Source organism: Gorilla gorilla, chromosome 8 (genome assembly GCF_029281585.2).
Source record: "Gorilla gorilla gorilla isolate KB3781 chromosome 8, NHGRI_mGorGor1-v2.1_pri, whole genome shotgun sequence".
Taxonomy (NCBI): Eukaryota; Metazoa; Chordata; class Mammalia; order Primates; family Hominidae; genus Gorilla; species Gorilla gorilla.
This window is the reverse complement of record NC_073232.2, coordinates 106342336-106363888: the sequence shown is the minus strand read 5'-3', so window position 1 is coordinate 106363888 and position 21553 is coordinate 106342336. Positions and strand designations below refer to the sequence as shown.

Genomic DNA, 21553 nt, shown 5'->3' with positions numbered 1-21553 from the left:
GTTTGGGAATTCAAAATCACAGTTATTGAAAACATTATTTGATTTATTATATTTTACATTTTACATACATATTATAATTTATGTTTAAATAATGTACTGCAGGGAGATGGAGCTGGGCAATTTTACCAGGCAACCAAGGTTTAGGGGGCTGCTAGACTTTTGAAAGGAAAAATGAGTTGCTTTTAACAACAGCTCCATGATTTCACCCTTGAATTCCTTTAGAACTCTTGGATGAAGGCCAACCTGTCCCTGTGATTTATCCATATCCAGTTTGTCAACTCAGTCTAGAACATTCTGTTCATTTACTACTTTTTGATCTAGTACCTCTGCTTCTAAAGATGATTTTGATATATTTTTCTGAAAAGACCAAGGCAAATAATTTATTGTGTCTGCTGGCTCCCTTTTCTATCGCCCAAGGAGTATTCTGAGCATCTGCAAAGGTTCTGCTGGATCTTTGCCTGGTTCCTTCACTTTGATTCCTATAAAAGTCTCTCTTATTTTTGCTTTAATGTCAGTTTCTTATAGAATGCTCCTTAAATTATGTGTGAACCTGTTTACTGGGCTTTCTAGGTGGGTTTCTCTGGTTTTCCAACCGAACTTCCTATTTTTTTCAAAGATGTCTCTTCCTTATTGAAGTCTCTTCCTTATCTTTGCCTTGCTCCTTCACTTCGATTCCTATAAAAGTCTCTCTTATTTTTGCTTTAATGTCAGTTTCTTATAGAATGCTCCTTAAATTATGTGAACTTTTTTACTGGGCTTTCTACGTGGGTTTCTCTGGTTTTCCAACTGAACTTCCTATTTTTTCAAAGATGTCCCTTCCTTATGAAGGAATATGCTCTTCCTTGAGCAATTCTCTTTGCATTGTGTCTGTAAATAATAATTATGATCCCAACCTCCAGAGCTATAAGGGCAAAATAAATTAAGGAACATAAAGGATTTCACACAATACCTGCCACAAAGAAAGTGTTTAGCGTCGGTTGTTTATTCTTACTTTATTGGACAAAGAAGGTGGGGTAGAGAAAAAAACCTAGTTCTTCTCACCCGTGCCTCTCAAAATGATTTTTTGAATCTTGTCACATTTTGTGTTTCTGAAAAGGTGTTTGGTAGTTAACCTTTTTAAAAAAAAAATCATTGACAAGATCCTTGAGGTTTATTGACTATTTTTCATAATTACTATTCATGCTTTTAAAATTCTCGTCAGGTATACATTATCTTGGTTTTCCGTTCCTTGCATCAGACCATTAATCTTACATTTCTTAGGGTTATTAAATTACAGTGGCTCACACACAGACACCTCCCTGTACCTTCTATGGTATTTCTTTTTCTTTTCTGCTATAAAATCATTAGCACAGGAAATGATCATTTGTCCTAGTTCATTCCAGGGAGGTATTTTGCCAATCTACAAGCGAATAAACACTCTCATTATTGCTAATTGGCCTGATTTTTTTTTTAGCTTGGCCAGTCCTATTCCAGTTTCCAGCTCAATCTCATTATCCTTGTCAGGTGGCCCATAACCCCCTTCTATTGCTATATTTTCCATTAACTATTGACTATTTCCCTGTTTCCACCCACTGGGCCTCTCCTGATGGCATTTTTATGCTGAAGCTCCTTGGATTTCTTCACTACTCTAATACTCTGTTTCATGACCCTGGCTTCTTACTCTTCATTGCCAACTATCTCAAGAGCATTTTCAATTCCTAAGAAACTCAACAGTCTTTTTTTCTTTATACCCCTGTCTCCTGCTGTCACTAGAATCCTCAAATTCCACTTGTCTCTTAGGTACTATAGACTATAGTTATATAATGAACTATAGTTATCTTTCTCTCCCCTCTCAATCTACTCCTCACACCCCAAAGAGCCTCAGAAACTGTGTTGTAACCAACTCTGCAGGTGTTGCTTAGGCATACGAAAGTTTAAAAAGCACAGATCTAAAGCATTGTTTACTGCTGAGGGAAGAACTGAGTGTTAAGATGCCATGGAGGAGGCTTTTCATTGTTTACCCTTTTTGTACTGTTTGAATTTTTTCAACCATGCACATGTCTTACCATTTTAATAGAAATAAAAAGACCAAACAAGTAAAACCTTCATCAAGATCACATTAAGAAGGAAAAGATAATCCATGGCAACTGTTCCCAGATGTTCCTGGCAATTGTTCATTAATTGTTTACCTGAACAATTTTCCCTCTCTCCAAAATGACAGATAAGGAGAAAAAAGACAGAATGAGGATAATGTAATACACTGACAAAAAAATTATATATTTTTTTGGTCTTCTGAAAACATTTGAGGAAAAGCATTTGTAACAATAGCTTGTCTAGATTCCTCTAAAATAGAATGGACACAGCACAATTAAGAGTCTGCATGTTTTAACTCTTGGAATGATTTTCTTTTCCTAAAGATTACAGCTATTCTCACACCTTCTCAAATTGAGGCTCAAGCCAACCTTACTATTAGCCATCCCACTAAAAGAAAATACAATGGTTAAAATGCTAGATTAAAGTAATACAAAACGCAAGAGACTGCTGCCAGTCTGTTTCCAAAAAGAAAAACAGGACGACATAGACTGAAAGGGCTCACCGAACAAAAACAAGAAGAACCACTGAGTGCATAGACCTCGTCCCACTCAACCAAAGCTGGAGAGTCACAGTCCCCTACATCTAATGAAAATATTTGATTTCCAATAAATTAAAGTGATCAGGAGTCCCTGCATCTATCCATCTACCACAAAGACCACAGACATTCACTTCTACCAAGACACCCCGCACCTTCCATAAGGAAGGAGAGATGCCAAATGCCCCCTTTCCACACAACTTTGGACAGGAAAAATGAGCCTGCGTCAGGACACTGACACAATTTCTCATGTTATTTTTCTGAGGGTTGTTATCCATCTCTCAGGGTTGTAGAAGGAATGAACACTTAATTGAAATTTTTAACCCTAACACTCATAAAACATCATATGCTCTTGAAAAGGATTATGGAAATTCGCAGATAGAATTATGTGAGCCATTTCAAGAGTAGTCTTCATAGCTTGAATTCCTTAAACACAGTACTTTGGGATGAAGTTAGCCAAATACAGAGAAACAAAACAGTTTTCAAGTTTTATTCTGGGTTATTTTTAACTCCTTTTTTTTTTTTTTAAGAAAAGCAACAGAATTTGGAATTGAGTTGGTGGTGAGCAGAAAACTACTCCTTTCAATGACCTCTTCTTCAGCTAATCTTATCAAAGGTCTAATATCCTTTTAATGTTTATAAGTAAATGACCACTCAGATAAACTGCATTACCTTTCCAAAAACTATGGACATTTACGCTGAAAATTTTTTAAAAAGCATATTTGAAACACCAAAAAACATGTAGCTCATTTTAATCAGGGATGCTATCAAATGTTTGCATTTAACTCCTGAGTATAGTTTTTTCCTCTTAGAAAAAAACTATAACTACTTCAGGATATTCCTTACTAGTATTATAATCACAAAAGCCAAAAGGTAAAAAAGAAAGCAACAAACCAAATCTGCAAAAAGAAGAGCAATTTATTCAAAAGTGAGTATCCTGAAGAATATAATAAGTGAGAAGTTTTCATCACATTAAATGTTGATACAAAATATACCATAGGCCATTGCAAAAGGAATGAAAACAAACATCTAAGAAACTCTCAGGATACCTATCGAGATCTTGTAGATTAACATGCAAAAAAAATCTCAAAGCTGAACTGCACAGCAAGAAAAATAATTTGTATCTCTATAGTTAAACATTTTAGGTTAAAACATTTTAGAAACTTTCTTAACAAGGAAAGAAACTTCTCTGATCTTCTTTGTAAAATGTCTCAGAGGAATTGTATTTTGGCTAACACTGCACAATGGTGCTAGTAAAGAAACAGTCCCCAGGATTCCATGCATTAAGAACACTGGGGGATTTCTTAGACAACAAGAACCCTTACCTGGTCTTCTTTAAGCCTCCAGCATCCACATCCATCCTTTAACAAGGTAAAATTGGGTACCTCAGAGAGCGGGAAGAGCCAACCAACCTTCAAGACAGCTGAGAGCGTGCAAAGCCACAGCTGACAGCCTGCTTCCCTCTCCTGGGGCTCTCTGCCTAAGAGGCTGCACAGAAACCAAGCCTGGTGCCAAATCTTAATCCCTTTGCAGAATCTCACATGGAGCTGCCTCACCTCTTCCATTCCTGCAAAGTCTCTTCCTGCTGCACTTCCTTCTGAAACCATTAATCACCACAACGACCCACTGAATGAAGCCCAATCTCAAATCACAGTGAAAAATCCTGCAACGTGCAGGGTGATGAGTGTTTACATTAGCTGAAATGAAATGATGTAATACCCAGAATCGAGGGAAGGCTGCGATCCAGAGTCAGGGCATTGCAAAAACCTCTGTGAAACATAACTTTTCTACATTACAAAAAAATGTCCTTGCGTTTTAGTAATCTGGCTTCTGTAAATTTAGGATTACTTGGATTTTTCTGATCTCATCAATTTGTTTTCCAAATAGAAATTCAGAACTTCCCAATTACTCACTGTTTTAGTCAAGTTTAAAAAAAAGGATAGCAAATAGAACCCAAAGTGTATACATGTGCAAAGAACCCACTGTCAAGGGAATAATAATAGAAGGCAGCCATCCAGGTATGTGGGCACCTGCCATGCTGCAGAATAGCAGAGCCTCCCAAGGGTCTAAGTGCCTTCAAAGTAAAGACAACTCCTAAGAAAGACAGTATTTGTTTAAGCCAGTGGTCAATTTTTCTTCCTATAACTGATGATGAACAATAAAACCCAGGAGTTCCTAGCCCTATTATTGATAGGCAACTGCTATTGATTACTTTAGGATCTTGTGGTCCATGGTTGGGGTGAAACAGGAGATGTGAGAGGTCATGTTTGTGAAGGGAGGGGTAAGTCTGTCAACAGCACCTGCTTGGAAGAGAGACCTGGTAAGGCTTCATTGCAGATTAGAGGTTAGTTTGAGACTAGTGGAGATGCCAGAGGCAGAATATTTGGTTTGGATGTATTACTGATCATAATAGTAAATTTTAAGAAGTGTTTATCCTGTGCCAGGCAATGTGTAAGCACTTTCATGCATTATCTCATTTAACCTTCACAACAACCCTATGGGGTGGATTCCATTATTGTTCCTATGCTACAGGTAAAGAAGATGAAGCTCAGAGAGAGCAAGTAGTGGTAAGCTATTAAGTAATGGTACCAGGTTTGTCGGCATGCTTCCTAACCACCAGTTTGTATTGCTTACGCCTGTTTTGTGAGCTACACAACCACAGCAGCATGCTCAACACCCTGCAGAGGGACAAAGTGTTGCTGCAAAAGGGTGTGCAAAGCATGTGCTGTGGCTCCCCAAGTGCATATCCTAAATTCTTGGCTACCATTGTCCAGAAGTGCCAGTATCCGAGCTCCTGGCCTAAATGCAAGGCCCTTGCAAGGAAGGTGGCACCTCCAAATGTAGGGGTAAGTATCAAACGTCACATGAAAACAGCTCTGGCCTGGCCCAGTTCTGTCATGAACCAATGACTTTAGTCAGTCCACTTCCCTTTTTGAATCTCATTAATATTAGGAGGTTGGGGACAGGCATGGTGGCTCATGCCTGTAATCCCAACACTTTGGGAGGACGAAGTGGGAGGATGGCTTGAGGTCAGGAGTTCAAGACCTTCCTGGGCAACATGGTAAGACCCCTCCCCCACCGCCTCTACAAACATTAAAATTAGCTGGGCATGGTGGTGTGCGCCTGTAGTTTCCGCTACTTGACAGGCTGAGGTAGGAGGATAACTTGAGCCCAGGAGTTTGAGGTTACAGCTGTGATCACACCACTGCACTCCAGCCTGGATGTCAGAGCAAGACCCTCTCTCTACAAAAGAAAAAGAAAATTAGGAGGTTGGACTTAGATGGGCTCTAGGGTTCCTTGCAGAATACATTTTCTATGATAAATGATTTTTCTTTTTTCTTTTTTTTTTTTTTGAGACAGGGTCTTGCTCTGTCATCCAAGCTGGAGTGCAGTGGCGTGATCACAGATCACTGCAGCCTCAATCTCCCAGGCTCAAGTGATTTTCCCACCTCAGCCTCCTGAGTAGCTAGGACCACAGGTGCAAGCCACCACACCTGGCTAATTTTTTAAAAAACTTTACAGCAACAGGGTCTCACTATGTTTCCCAGGCTGGTCTCGAACTCCTGGGCTCAAGTAATCCTCATGCCTTGGCCTCCCAAAGGGCTGGGATTACAGGCATGAGCCACTGTGTCTGGCCAGCAAATGATTTTAAATAATGTGACTTCTGGGTGAGTTATTTTTTTTTAATCAGAATTTATGCATCCAAACAAGAATTCGCTCCAATATTACAAGAATACTAATCACCTCCATTTAGGCACTGTGCTTAGGGCACTATGTGAATATTCCACTTGTCCTTATAATAGCCCCAGTAAGGCAAGTATTATTATCTCTATTCCACAGATGAGGAAATGAAGGATCTGAGGGAATGAATGATTTGCATAGGGCCACACAACTGGTCAAGGGGACAAATAGGGACTGGAGCCAGACCTGTGAGATTCCAGAGCCCACTGGGCTGCCCATCATTCCAACAGTGCTCCTGTTACTCAGAGCAATCCTGAGACACCTCTTGGACTCCTTTCAATTCAACCCATACATTCAATTATAATAAATACACATTTTGAACATCTGCTCCGTGCTGGGCACTGCAGAGAGTGTAGACATATGGGCCTATCCTCCAAGACCCCCACCCTAGTGGGGAAAACACAGGCAGAAGGAGGTAATTCAGCTGCAAGAGAGATTGGACAGTGTTACAACAGAGATATAAAGGACAATGGGAGCTTGGGCAAGTGAGAAATTGCTTCAAAATTATCCAAATTACTGCTAATATACTCAGTGGTCATAAATATCCATCTTTAAAGGGTGGATGTAATTTTGGCTTACAAGCAAGTCAGAGCCAAGACTAGAAAATAAAATGGGTCGTCAAGCTGGGCAATACCATTTTTGGTCACAAGCTGGGTGTGGCTGTAAAATAAAAGTGAGATAGATTTTACTGTGTGACCCAAATCAGTTCTAAAGGCAATTCCTAAAGGGCAGCTCCAAAAGTGTTTTGAGCAATGATACCATCTCCAGATTAAAGAAAGAGCCACCCAAAGAGATTCCAAAAGACAAAGCTTCCCCAGCATAGCACTTAACCACACCAGAAGTCACTGCCTGCAGAATAATCACATGCCTGCCTGCTCACTGTGAGCTCCCAATCAGCAGGTCCCCAACGAGCTTGCTTGCTGCCGTGCCCCCAGGATCTGGCATTGTACTGGGCACAGGGGATGGCTCAACAAATATTTGTTGACTGAGAGATATTTTGAACATGCAAATTCTCGATTATTTGTTTTTTAAAATTGTATTATTATTTGGCCACATCTAGACATCTGCATATTGACTGTGGGCACATTGCCAGTTGAGCACAATGGCCAAATGAAGACTATACTTACCCAGTCTGTCTTCCAGGCCAGGCCCTGGATGATCAGCCTGCTCGTGACAGGCTACTACAGTTTCCCATCCTGCCCCTGCTAGTGGCCGTTCTGGCATTCAGTGCTAAGAGAAGTAAGTGCAGAGCACTGAATATTCCATGGGAACTATTTAGGACTCGTGGTCAAATGGGCTGACTAGTTCCCCCTTTAGTGCCAGCCCTGGAAGTCAGGCAACCGCTGGGGAATGTTTCTACAAACTCATCAGGCGTAGGCAGGGCGCCTCAATGGACATGTGGAACACCCTGCAGCCCAGCTGGCCTCCTAACAGTCCTGTCTGCAGGAACTCGGGATGACTCCTCCAAGCACAGCTCTACCCCCATACACATTCCAAAATATGGACTGCCTCTGAGACGCCACAGATCCCTCAAGTCAGTACCGGAGTTCAGAGTAGATCTCAGGATAGTCAGAAGCCAGAGAGGGTTTTCCTGCCTTCTGTGGTCATCAATTCTCCCCTCCTCCTCCTTGTCTTTTTCCTGGTTGTTTGACTTTGGTTAGCTTACTAATTAGCCACATAAACAAGCCAGTACCAGATGGGGCAAAGCCTCTCTGCCACTAGGACCCCCAAAGCCAAAGAATTTTGCAGGGTCTAATGTCCCCCCAAATCCTGCCTGACCTAATTTTAAAATAAATACGATAATAGTACCCCCAAACACAAGATTGTTGAATGAGAAAATATACATAAACTACTTAGAACAGTGACTGGTCCAGAGTAGGTCCTTTATACATTTTATTTGTTATTGTTGTTGTAATTTCATACTCACTAGGGGCGGAGAAGGAGCCAGCTGACAGTGAGGAGGGGTATTCATGCATTTCTGCATTTATTTACTATGTCATTCTGCATGGGTGATTTTTCCTGTTTAATGCCACAAATGGATTTGATGTGGCTTCTCCATTAAAGTACATAAAATTAAACAACAACATACAGTTTTAAGATAGATTTTGACACCTGACTTGTTTGAAGGAAGCCACAATTGCTGGTCACTGAATTTAGCTCTGAGATTCTTGGCAAATGAAACAATAACAGAAATACCCTGAGGTGTATCATTGGCATCGTCCAATCAGAAACAGTGTGAAGATTCAAGCAGCAAGAGAAATTTTTCCCTGGCTCCAAATTTTAAGAGGAATTTAAAGCTGGGATGTATGGACACCAGACAAGATAAAAGACGAAGCCACCTCTTGACTCACATGAAAGATGCAGAGACATCTTTCCAATGGCCCAGACTTACAACGGCCCTGAGGGCTCACATTAAACTGTAGCTCAAGACAAGCGTTTATGGTTTCACAGAATGTCAGCACAGGAAGGGCCTCTTAGTCCAGCGCCCTGGTTTTACAGAAGAGGAATAGGTGGCCGGGGATGGGGGCCTGAAGAGGCAGACTAAAGAGGACCAGACTCAGCTTCCAGTCCAGTTCTTCCCTACCCCAAACTCTTGCCCTCTCCCCTCATTTCTTCCACCAACAAAAAGAAGCTTCCCTCAGGCCCTTCCTTAGGGGAAACAGCAAAGATATGGCAGCCCCTTTCACACTGTGGGAATCCCTTTTCTTTAAACTTGGTCAAAAATAAATTTGAAAAATATTTAAATTTTCAAAGTCCAGACTGGAGAGCTTCCAGGTGGCTTTAGGAGGCTTGGCTGCACAGAGCCATTCTCAGTCTAAACTGTTGGCAGCTACTGCTGGTTGTCGAAGAGCACTCCTTACTCCAAAGTCCAACTTTAAAGGATTGTATGTTTTAGCAGCTACCATTCTTAAAAGCTTTCTAAGCACCCCATGGTGCTAAGTGTCCTATGTGATAGCCTCCTTTAATCCTCCCAATAATACTATGTGGAAGGTTCTATTATTAAGCCAGGACTTGAACCGTGTCCACTGAGTCTGGAGTCCAAGATCTTAACTACAAACTCTCAGTTACCTTTACAGAATGAAAGTCTTTGCTAGGCAAGAAAAAAGTCGGCCAATCGTTACTGGCAACAGGCCTCTGTTGAAGCAATAAATTTTCCGAGGCCAACACTTGGCAAATGTCATTCAGACTGTACTTGGTTATCCTGAAGTTCTGAGGGACTCTCTGGAAAGATGATCTTAAAATTAGGATAATTCTTTAATTGTGGCATACTGAGCACAACATCAAAACGAGCCTCCAAAGTCCAAGCACACTATACCTAACAGGAAAAATACTTCTAGCGAATCAGAGGAAACTGCTGTTGGCTATCTTTAGGCCAGAAATGAGAGGGGCTGCACAGCAGGGCAAATGGGTCTCTGGGTGCAGGTTCTGGTCTACCACATGCTAGTGTGGAACCCTGGGCATATGGCTTATCTTCCCTAGCCCTCAGTTTCCTCTTCTGTAAAAGGAGATGGTAACAGTGCCTCCTTTATAGAATTGTTTAGGGAACTGGCAAGCATATGTTGTGGGCCTCAGAAAAATGGGCTGATGAAAACGACAGACACATTTATACATCAGAATACAGATTAATTATTGGAATCAGTAATCTTAAGGGTCTTTAATTAGGTACTGCTAAACATTTGAGGCGGTGTATTTTTCACATACACCCTGATGTTATTTTATCCAATACACACCTTTCCAATTCACAAAGCAATTATGGTAACATATGTTATGGGCTCACCTTAATTCCTAACAGCACCCTTTATTGGCAACATTCAGATTCTTGACCAAGAATCTGATGCAATGCAAACAGAGAATGCAAACTCCAATTCTCTGTGATTCCTTCTTATCAGGAGCTTGGTGGCAAAAATAAATAATCATAGAGAATTGCCAAAACTATGTTCAGCTTAAATATTCCTCTTAAAATTTTAAATTACACCTTTTGATCAAGTCAGATCATCAGAAAGCCATATACCTAAAAATCTCTGTATTTTTGCTTCACATAGAATTGCTTTTAATGAATTTGTTCAAATGTTTGCCATTGGTTTTTCTACAATGTCCTGTAGTTTTCAGTGGATAAGTCTTGCATCTTTTTTGATAAATTTACTCCTAATTATTTTATTGCTTGGATGATATTATAAGTGGAATTTTTAGAAATTTTATTTCCAGATGGTTCATTGCTAATGTACGGAAAAAATTATTAATTTTTGTGTATTGATCTTGTATCCACCCATTGGCTTTTATTGACAGAAATTACAAATAACATTCGTTCATTCAAAAATACATTATGAGCACCTGCTATGTCTCAGGCACTGTGCTGGGCTCTGATATATGATGAAGAACACACCCCTCAAGGAGCTTGAGGTAAAGTAGAGGGGAATGTAGTCACATGAGGTGCACTCCCACCACTGAGAAGATGCTGTAAGCGCTGTCCCTGTGATCGCACAGGGCCCCTCCCTGGGGACCAAAGCACAAGCTTCTCTCCAGTCCCGGGAGCAGGAAAAGCTGAGTATCCCCCTAGCAACCATTCTATTTTCATCTCGTGCCCACTGTGAATTGTAGAGCTGGATAGGTTTTCTTTGCTTCAGTTGCTAGGAAGCTTAGGATTATGTGGTGGCCAAACTCTAGCCAATGACACTAAGGCAATAATTATTTTCTGTTTTACCATATTATTTCTCTTTGTCCTAATTTTCTCATCTTCTTATTTCACCTTGTTTTAGGTCGATCTTTGTAAGGTGCCTCAGCTTTTTCATGGAGAGAGGCTGGGAAGGAAGGCATTGCAGTTACTTGTTAATATTCCTCAGAATGTTAATTTACTATGAAGATCTACTCCCTATAGCTGAAGTTCCACGGAGATGTGATTATATTACCTGAGTGAATGCTTATATTATCTGGAATAAGAACTGTTTCATACTTATAAGTTTCTTTAATCTACTCTTGGCAGGTCTAAATTAAACAAAGTCTATTAGTTTTCTTCAGACACACTGGAAGTGCTTCTCTGGCATCACTTCAATAAAATTTCATGCCTGCACAAGCAGGCAAGGTGGAAAGGGATACCTTTCCCCCAAGTCATCTGAGACCAAGAGGCAGGATAGGCAGTTGGACTCTGAAGTCACTGGGACCAGGGTTTGACCCCAGACTCTGTTAATTACCTCCTAGCTGTATGATTCTGGAAAGGTTACTTAACTACTCTAAGCTTCAGTCACTTCATCTATAAAGCTGATACAGACCTACATTATTGATTATTAGTGTAATCAAGTTAAGTAAGGTTTAGCAAATGCCTGAGGACATGTCTATTTAATACTATACTAGAGGTACTAGGCAGTGTAATAAGACATGAAAAACAAGCCAGTGGTATAAAGATAGCAAAGGAAGAAATATACTCAACTGCATACTGCAGCTTGGTTAAAATAGATTTCTACCTAATTACAAAAATAAATTCCAAATGAATGAAAGGTTAAAATGTAACAAACAAAACATTTAAAACATTTTGATGAGAATACCTTCACAATCTCAGCATAAGGATTTCCTAAAATATAAAAAGCAGAAATCATAAAGAAAAATGTTCATTAGATCACAAAGAAATTTGAAATTTCTACACAACACATGATAATATAAACAAAACTAAATGAAAAGTTATGGATTAGAAGTTGGTATTTGTAACACATATTACAGGCAACAGAATAATCCAAATATACAGAGATCTTTACAAACCAAGAAGAAAGATAAACAGAAAAATGGCAAATAGGTAAAATGGAAAAAGATATAAACATGTAATTCATAGAAGAAGCCCAGGTAGCCAATAAACATTAAAAATGCTCAACTTTACTAGAAATCAGTTAAATATTTAAAAAAACAAGATTGAGATAACATTTCCCACCCATAATCTAGCCAAAATGTCAAGTTTCCTATTTACTTTCATTTGCAGGTGTTCCAACAATTCATGTGGCAATTGTCCACACAGTAGTTAGCTCTGAGGGGAGAGGAGAGAGTAGGAGCCTCAACTGTTTCTGTAACATTTTATTTCTTTGAAGCAAATACTGCAAATGTTTCCACCTGCAAGTCTGGGCAGTGGGTACATGGCTATTTGTCATAAGCTCCTTGTGCTTTCCTAGTATTCTTGAAATATCCATAATAAATAAACACAAGCAAACAAACTATCTCTAAAACAACCTGTTGATATTAAGAAACAACATAATACAGAAGTGGCTGGATAACTCTGTTTTTGAGAGTGCAGGCTGGGCCTACAATGGGAACAGTGTAAAGGCTGGTGAAGGGGGCCAGTGAAAAGGACAGGTGAATGATGTGAGGAAACACACATATTTCAGTAAAAATGTAGGTCTGGAAAATAAAGTCTAAAAGCAGAGAAGCTGACTGGGAATCCAGAGAAGTACAGGCCTCATTTGTTCATTCACTGCACAAATAGTCATTGCACTGAAATGAAACATTTTACTTGGTCCCTGGGCTAACAGCATGTCCAATCTCATGGTAGAGACTGACTCATGAAAGAATCACAACTAATAGCTGATCTTAGCTAGGAGAAGGAGTGTGGTGGTCTAGGAAGGCTTCCCTGAGAACATAAACTGAAGTTAACAACCAGGTAAAAAGAGGCTGGTAGCTAGGAGAGTGTGTCCCAGACAGAGGGACTAGCACATACAAAGGGCCTGAGGCAGAGAGGAGTTTGGACCTGTGAGGTGTTCATGCAGAATCTAAAGACATCTCAAGGTTCAGGGGTGCTGTGAGAATGGGCATTTAAATGAGGGACTAAGGGGAGTGTACTTAGGTCTTTCTCAAAAACCAAAGAACCAGAGAGAACTCATCAAAGGTGAAGGACGATGGGTAAAAGGCTGAAAGACAGCTGAAAGCAACAACAAAAACCTAGCAAGCCAAGAAATAACAGGAGTAGTTAACTGTCCTGCACACAGTTCATACCCTGTGATTCCCCATCACAATAGTAAAATCAGCTATAAACTTGAAATGTTAAAACAAATCAGTAGATTGAGTTGCAGAGGACACAGTGGAGAAGGAACATCGGAAACTCCTCCAAGGAAGGAATAGGAAAGTTCCTTGCATATGCTTTTTGGAGAAACCTCGAGAGCTAGGAGGCAGCAAAGGGAATCATGTCAGCAACAGCTAAAAAACCAACCTAGAAGCATCCTTCCTGGACTCTACCCCAGGCTAAGCTTGTCACATACAAAAATTCAGAAGTCAGAAATTCCAGTTGGCTTAGGGCAAGAATTTTTCCTGAGGGTTCTTGAACTGGCTCTGCCATAAAGAATAGAAAATAATATGTTCTTAAATTTTTTACGTTAAATTAAATTTCTTTTTTTAAATTATACTTTAAGTTCTGGGATACATGTGCAGAACGTACAGTTTTGTTACATAGGTATACACGTGCCATGGTGGTTTGCTGCACCCAACAACACGTCATCTACATTAGGTATTTCTCCTAATGCTATCCCTCCCCTCGCTCCCCACCCCACGACAGGCCCTGGTGTGTGATGTTCCCCTCCCCTTTCATAATGAAAACCGACATCTTCTTGGGATTAAACCAAAAGAAATAAATATAACTCAATGCTTTTCCCTAATTTCATGTCAATTCCAGGCTCCAGAGAGGACATTAATGTTTTCTCATTTCAAATAATGCTTAGGTCTTTGGTGGGAGAGCTTCGTGACCTCAGATTTGCTCCAATGCTTTCTTGCTTTCTCTTAATGTTGTGATGAAAATATCCACTTGACTCAAGTGACATTTGCCTATTTGCCATCAAGTCCAAGTGTAGCCCCTTGAGAGAAAAAGCAACTTGGGGCTATTTTTTTTCTCAAAAATTTTGTAATGGCTACCAATTACAATTTAATTAATTTAATTACAATTTAATAGAAATATTAAAACCCTGTCCACATTGGGAAAAGTGAATTCTAATTACACCGTGGAGGGATGTAGCACCTACAGCTGCAGATTTGGGTTCTGCCTCTTCCCAGATGTTACTTTGCACACATCCTCAACTTCCAGAAGCCCATTCCCTGCAGATAAACTAAGACAAAAAGACTACCTCCTAGAGGTATCGTTGTGGAGGTCAGATTTGGTAATGTTTGCTAAGCATGAAACAGAGCAAGCGTGCAAAATGTTGTAGCTATTGCCAATCTTTTAAAGAATGAGCAGGCCACACATGGTGGCTCACGCCTGTAATCCCAGCACTTTGGGAGGCCAAGGTGGGTGGTTCATGAGGTCAGGAGTTCAAGACCAGCCTGGCCAAGATGGTGAAACTCGTCTCTACTAAAAATACAAAAATTATCCGGGCATGGTGGTGGGTGCCTGTCATCCCAGCTACTTGGGAGGCTGAGGCAGAGAATTGCTTGAACCTGGGAGGGGAGGTTGCAGTGAGTTGAGATCGCACCACTGCATTCCAGCCTAGGTGACAGAGCGAGACTCTGTCTCAAAAAAAAAAAAAAAGAGCAAAAAGTGATTTTCAAGACCATGCTTCATGTTTTCTGAGGGGCTAATTTGTATGGAAAAGCACAAGGCAAGAATTGCAACCTGAAAACATGCAATTTTTCTTTATAGGACTAAAATCACCTCTAAAGGGGGGTTATAGATGCTGAAAACAAAATCACTGAAGTCACCACAACCTGCTCATTTCAACATATAAGAATTATTAAGGACTAAATGCTGCACATCACTATAATATTAAATTCCCGAGGCTGCCATTCTAATGCAAACAAATCTATCAGATGGCAATGTTTGCCAAAAAGCTGAAAGAGCTTTAGAATTCAATTCAGATATTTTTAAAAAGTCAATAAGGTGCCATATTATGTAACTACATCATCAAAGACTGAGACAGTATCCCATAATCAAATAAAGATTTCTGCAACAGATGTCTAAATATTCACATTAAATGTAATAAATAAAGACTAGCCTCACACAAGTTCAACTAAGGTTTTGCCACCAAATCCTGTGTTTGCTGTGAATTTTTAAACTTTGTTTTTAGGTCTTTTGCTTTTTCGAACAGCAAATTAGGGATTCTGGGTGTAAAAGAGCACTTTTTACTTTTAAAATAAAGTCCCTATCCTCAGATATTTTAATTTTGTATCTTTATCTCGCAGAAACAAAATCTCAAAGTGCACAAAGATGTAAACCAATATTTATTCCAACACTGTTTTTTGTTTGTTTGTTTTTTTGAAACAGTGTCTTGCTCTGTCACCCAGGCTGGAGTGCAGTGGCACAATCATAGTTCACTGTAGCCTTGACTCCTGGGCTCAAGTGATCCTCCCGCCTCAGCCTCCAGAGTAGCTAGTACTACAGATGCATGCCATCATGCCCGGCTAATTTATTTATTTTTATTTTTTTGGCAGACTTGGGGTCTCACTATGTTGCCTGGACTGGTCTCAAACTGCTAGCCTTAAGCGATTCTCTCACCTCGGCCTCCCAAAGGTCTGGGATTACAGGTGAGATGAGTTGGAAACAACCTTAAGTGACTGCCAGTAGGAAAACATTAACATAGGATGAGAAATTCACACTATAGAATTCAGTGCACCATTGCAAAGAATGAGGTTACCTAGCAAAGGGTTTCTCAACCTCAGTACTAAATATTAGGGGCTGGATAATGCTTTGTGAGGTGCTGTCCTGTGCCTTGTAGAATATTTAGCAACATCACTGGCCGCTACCCATTAGATGCCAGTAGCATCCCGTCACCCCAGTTGTTGACAACTGAAAATGTCTCCAGACATTGCGAAGTGTCACCTCGGGGGCCAAACTGCCCCCAACTGGGAAACACTACAGCGAATCACATTCATAGGCAGCCCTGATACACTCATAAGTGCACAAAGCAAAGAACAACACTTGTTACATAATGCCTGTTTTATTTCTATGAGATATATAATTGTTTATGTTATAGAAAAAGTCTGGATAGGTATGCAAAAAACAGTTAATACAATGAGAAAGTGGGGGAACTGTGAGTGGGAGGCTTTCCTCTTGCACTTTATCCATTTATGTGCTGTTTCAGCTTGGTAGATTTTAATTTCAGAAATGTAGTTTCTGAAAATAAACATGATACACAACTTCACAGTAAAGACAAAGGTTTAAATGGGTGGGACGGGAGGAGTCTTGTAAAAGGATGTGTGGTCAGGATAGGAAAAGCCCCCCTCAAGGTGGGTGTCCAGCAGAGCTCATGGGACACCCACGGCTGCCAGCAGCTGCTTCCAGCACCCTGGCCTTCTAGGAGGCTGAAACCATTATCTGACCATCAGACTGGAAGTATTCCAGTCTGCAGAATAACAGTCCTCCAACTGTACACTCCAAAATTCTCCTGAGGTTTTTTATTTTTTTCCTTCATGGCAGAAATTAAAGGAATCCTGCCAGGATTCAGCTGAAAGAGCAAGTGCTGAAAGATTCAGTTCTATTTCCACCTACTGGTAGGAAAAAAGACAACCATGCACAGCTCAGAAAAGGCGGCACAACCTCCAATGCTCCATTCACACTGACCCCTCCAACCCTGGAAGACCTTTGTCCTCTGAACTTGTACTGCAACGAAGCAACATCTCAGAAATCACCTGACAGTAATGTAAGTGTAACTAGATTCAAAACATCTTGAGGTGTCAATCAAATCAACCAGGGTACAGTTTTTATAACATCTGTCTTTACTCTAGGCCAGGAATTCTCTCAAGAAAACAGATAATAACCTCCTACTAAACACTCTTCTCTCTAATAAGGATATCCCGTACCCCTTTTATTTATTTAGCTCTTTTATGAGGCTCTCCAGAGCTACCGCAGAAGCAGCTTAGCATGGAGGTAACACACACACACACACACACACACACACACACACGCACACACACGCACACAAACACACACACAGGCCCAATGGTCAAAAAGACTTGAATTTGGGTCTCAGACTTTTCCATTGACTAGGAGTTGGCCTTGAGCACATCACTTAACCTCTCCAAGGTGCCATTTCCTCTCCTGTAAAGTAGGCATCCTAATGGTAACACCTCACAGGGCTGTTGTCAGGATTAAATGAGCTCATGTATTCAGCACGGTACTTGATGCATAGGAAATAAGCATTAGCTGTTTTTATTACACAATAATTCCACTGACTTCCACCCATTTTCCATCTGAAAAACTGAGGCAAAGGGTAATACTCAAGAGCAAGGAAACTCTGAACAGCAGAATGCATTCTGAATGTGACCCAGGTCATGCTGCAGGTCTCCCCAAACTCCCTGCCTTTCCCAGTTCACTCAGGAAGAGGATATCATCTGTTGTCATAACAGAAGTGCCAGCATACTTGTCTCATGACATGCATATTTCCAGTCAGATGATCCAAATATTCCCTTCATTCAAACAAAGGTAGCCTCAGCTCAAAACAGCTAGACACCGATACCAATGCTTTCACCCAATGTCACTTTTACTGTAAAGAACAGAATGCCAGCAGTTTAGTCAGTAGAAGTCAGCAGTAGAATTCAATCTTCCAATGTGAATGACTCCCTAAATCCACATTTACAAATCTGTCACCTAATTTTACACCAATTATGTGTTCTCAAGTAAACCAACATGGACATTAACATGTTCAAACAAAATTAAAATTCTACTAGCCCAATATTTTTTCGATGTCTTATTGATGTCAGTCATTTGGAAAGGATGCATCTGCCACCTACTTCGTATTAGATGGAGGGGAGAAGAAGGTGACAAGGCACGTGCTGCCCTCAAGGAGCTCCCAGTCTAGCTGGGGACATGGGCACGTCCCCGACTAACTAGCCATTCTGCTAAAGGTGCAAAAACAAAGCACTACAGAACCGAGAGGAGAGAGAGACTAATTGTGATGGTGAATGTGGGGATTCCAGAAAGATCTCACAGAAAGATAATTCCTGTGTTAGTTCTTGAAAGATAATAATTAGGCCAAGAAGAGAAGGGGAAGAAGGCAGGCAGAGAAAGGAATCCACAAAGACAAGAACACAACCCCAGGCACTTGAAATCCTACTGACATTGTAGAAAACATTATGTGTAGACGCACGTTTACAAGGCATAAATTGTCCATTTGAGGAGAGGACTATAACTGATTGATATGGCTGTCTCACTTAATATTATACAAGTTATTCTTTAAAAAATCAATACTAAGCCCTGGAAAATGGATCAATGCAAAATTGGGATCTGAGGAAATAAAGCAATTAATATCATTAGTAACTGGACCAATGACACCTTTTAAAAGGAAATATATTTAAGCATTAGTTAAGTGGCTTTTGGTTTATCACTATGAAATCTATGTTCTGGCAAGATAGTATCGTAAAGCATTTGAATAATTATATTAATGTTGTTCTAAATGGCTGTTTACATTTTGGACTTAATAAAGATACTCATAAAGCAGTTCCATTTAGAGATAAAAATCACCAGATTTACTAAACTCAGGACATGAATAGAAAATGGATTTCACACTGCATGCCGTCTCTGATCAACTGGTAGAACTGTTTGGGATGGGCCCTGTGTTATGGCTCACACCTATAGTCCAACCACTTTGGAGGATAGCTTGAACTCAGGAGTTTGAGACCAGCCTGGGCAACATAGGGAGACCCTGTCTCTACAAAAATAAAAAAATAAAAAATAGAAATTAGCCAGGTGTGGTGGTGTACATCTGAGGTCCCAGCTACTCAGGAGGCTGATGTTGGGAGTATGACTTGAGCTCAGGAGTTCGAAGCTGCAGTGATCCATGTTTGAGCCACTGCACTCCAGCCTGGCTACAGAGGGAGACTCTGTGCACAAGAAAAAAAAAAAAAAAAAAAGAACTGCTTGGTATGATACATTATGAAAAAAATTTTAGGCCCTGTCTGAACTTGAAACTGACCCAGTTTTCCCACAGAAATGATATTTATGGGTCACTGAATAAACATAAAAATTGGCCCTCCATCTTAACACTTGAAACTTGTATTTGTCTTAACTGAGTGCCTTCCTCAGGAACTGACTCTCAGACAAGGGACTGAAACTCACTAGATCACCACAATGAGACAGTGAGATATCAAATCCCTCATTGATCATGATTAATTCCCTGATTCCTGTTTTCCCACCTTCTGTGCTATATAAACACCCTAATTTTTGTCAGTCCAGGAGCTGGATTTGAAACCTCATCTCCCATCTCCTTGGTTGCAGCACCGATTAAAGCCTTCTTCCCTGGCAATGCTTGCTGACTCGGTGATTGGCATTCTGTGTGGGGAGCAGTAGGACCTAAACCAAACCTCTGGTGTTTTGGTAACAAACTCACAAAAAACAAGTGTCATGATTAGTAGCATCTGCCATGGGTGCAGTGGGCTGGAGGTAGCACATGTGCCCAGTATTGCCATTCCTGACTTAAAACCCTAAAGTGGAAGGGAAGAGGAAATGAACTAAATTGATCGATTGGCTTCTATTTATTGAATCATAAAGTGCTGTCTTCTCCATACTGGTTTTAACTGTCTTCTCTCAATTCTGCTTCCGTATCTTCACCCTTCCACCTGGAATATTTCCCTGTCTGACCTCCTTCTACAGACCAGTGATGCCTCTGGTTTGGAGGAAACTATTCCTAGCTAGGATGGTGTGAGAGGGACACGGAAGCAGGATGTGAGCAGGACACTCCTTCCTGTTTATTTGTTTGTTTGTTTGTTTGTTTTTAGACAGAGTCTCACTCTGTTGCCCAGGCTGGAGTGCAGTGGTGTCTTCTCGGCTCACTGCACCCTCTGCCTCCCGGGTTCAAGTGATTCTCCTGCCTCAGGCTCCCAAGTAGCTCGGACTACAGGCATGTGCCACCACTCCTGGTTATTTTTGTGTGTGTGTGCATGTATTTTTAATAGAGATGGGTTTTCACTATGTTGGCCAGGCTGGTCTTGAACTCCTGACCTCAAGTGATCTTCCTGCTTCAGCCTCTCAAAGTGCTGGAATTACAGGCATGAACCACCATGCCTGGTCCCTTGGTAGAGTTTCTGCTTTGGATCTTGACCTCAATTCCATGAATTGAACCAATATTTTGCCAGCTTGCCATATTTTTTATTTGGGGACAATTGTATAGCATTAAAAGTTTGTGTTTCTTTTGAAAGCAGCCTGATATGGTGGGTAAAAAGATGTATTGTAGTGAGGAAGACCTGGATTGAAATTATAGCACAGGCTAGGACTTAGGGCAAATTATTTAGCTTCTCTGAGTTGCAGCCTTCTCAACCATAAAGAAGGAACGTTTGTAAAGGATTCCTTTTCTTTCACTCCTCATTCATTTCCCTCATTCATCTATTGAATACTCCCTATTTGCCAAGCTGTGCTAAGCACAGGGGCAGGGCAAAAGGGTAGTGAGTAAGAGGTAAATAAAATACCGTCCTGTCATTGGTGAGTTTGTGGTCGAGTAGACGAAGATAGCCATGTAACAAATTAATACAGTCGAGTGGTACTAGTGCCATAAAGCTTTATGGCAGTGTTGTTAAGCAGACTGCCTGGCTCTAAATCCTGGCTCTACTAATTATTAGCTTGGTAATCCAGTGAAACTTACTTAACCACTCTGCGCCTCAGTTTCCTCACTTGTAAAATGGGGATAATATAGTTATTATGAGGACTTAATTAGTTAACACATGCAAACTTCTCAGGGCCAGGCATATAGTAAGCATTCCATACATGTTAATACAGTCATTCCTCGGTATCCATGGGACATTGGTTCCAGGAACCCCTCAGATACCCAAATCCACATGCTTAAGTTCCTTATATAAAATGGCTATTTGCAAAAATCCACGCACATCCTCTTGTATAGCATAAATCATCTCTAGATTACTTATAATATCCAATACAATGCAATTTTATGTAAATAGTTATGTTGCATTGTTTTATTTGTATTATTTTTTATTGTTGAATTGTTATTTTTCCCCCGAATATTTTCTATTTGTGATTGCTTGAATCCGAGGATGCATAACAGAGGGTCAACTGTACTATTACAATGGTGGAGAAGCGTGGAGTATGATGGGAGCACGAAGGAAGCGGTGGCCAATTCTATTGCTGAGAAGGCTAAAGATGGGCTTCATTGAGATGGTGTCACTTGGGCTTACTTTTGCAGGAAGTTTGGGAGTTTTTAGGTGAACAAAAGCAGAGTGGGCATTTCAGACATAGGTGACTGCATGAGCAAAGAGATGGGACAGATGTGAGCAAGTAAACAGCCTGGGACTGGCAGAGCCCCA

General features: G+C 40.5%; 1 protein-coding gene across 5 annotated transcripts in view; it reads right to left on the bottom strand.

Moving 5' to 3' along the window:
• The window catches only part of PLCE1 (phospholipase C epsilon 1), a 334371-nt gene that overhangs the window by 238657 nt on the left and 74161 nt on the right, over positions 1–21553 (bottom strand). The window contains exon 1 of one of the 5 annotated variants that reach the window (XM_019035264.3): positions 3934–4287. The exons of 3 other annotated variants lie outside the window; for them this stretch is intronic. In XM_019035264.3, coding sequence (XP_018890809.2) covers positions 3934–4215 — 282 coding nt within the window. In that variant the 5' untranslated portion in view covers positions 4216–4287. Of the gene's footprint in view, positions 1–3933; positions 4288–21553 lie in introns of those variants that run through there. One more of the 5 variants, XM_055352518.2, reaches the window with a different exon arrangement.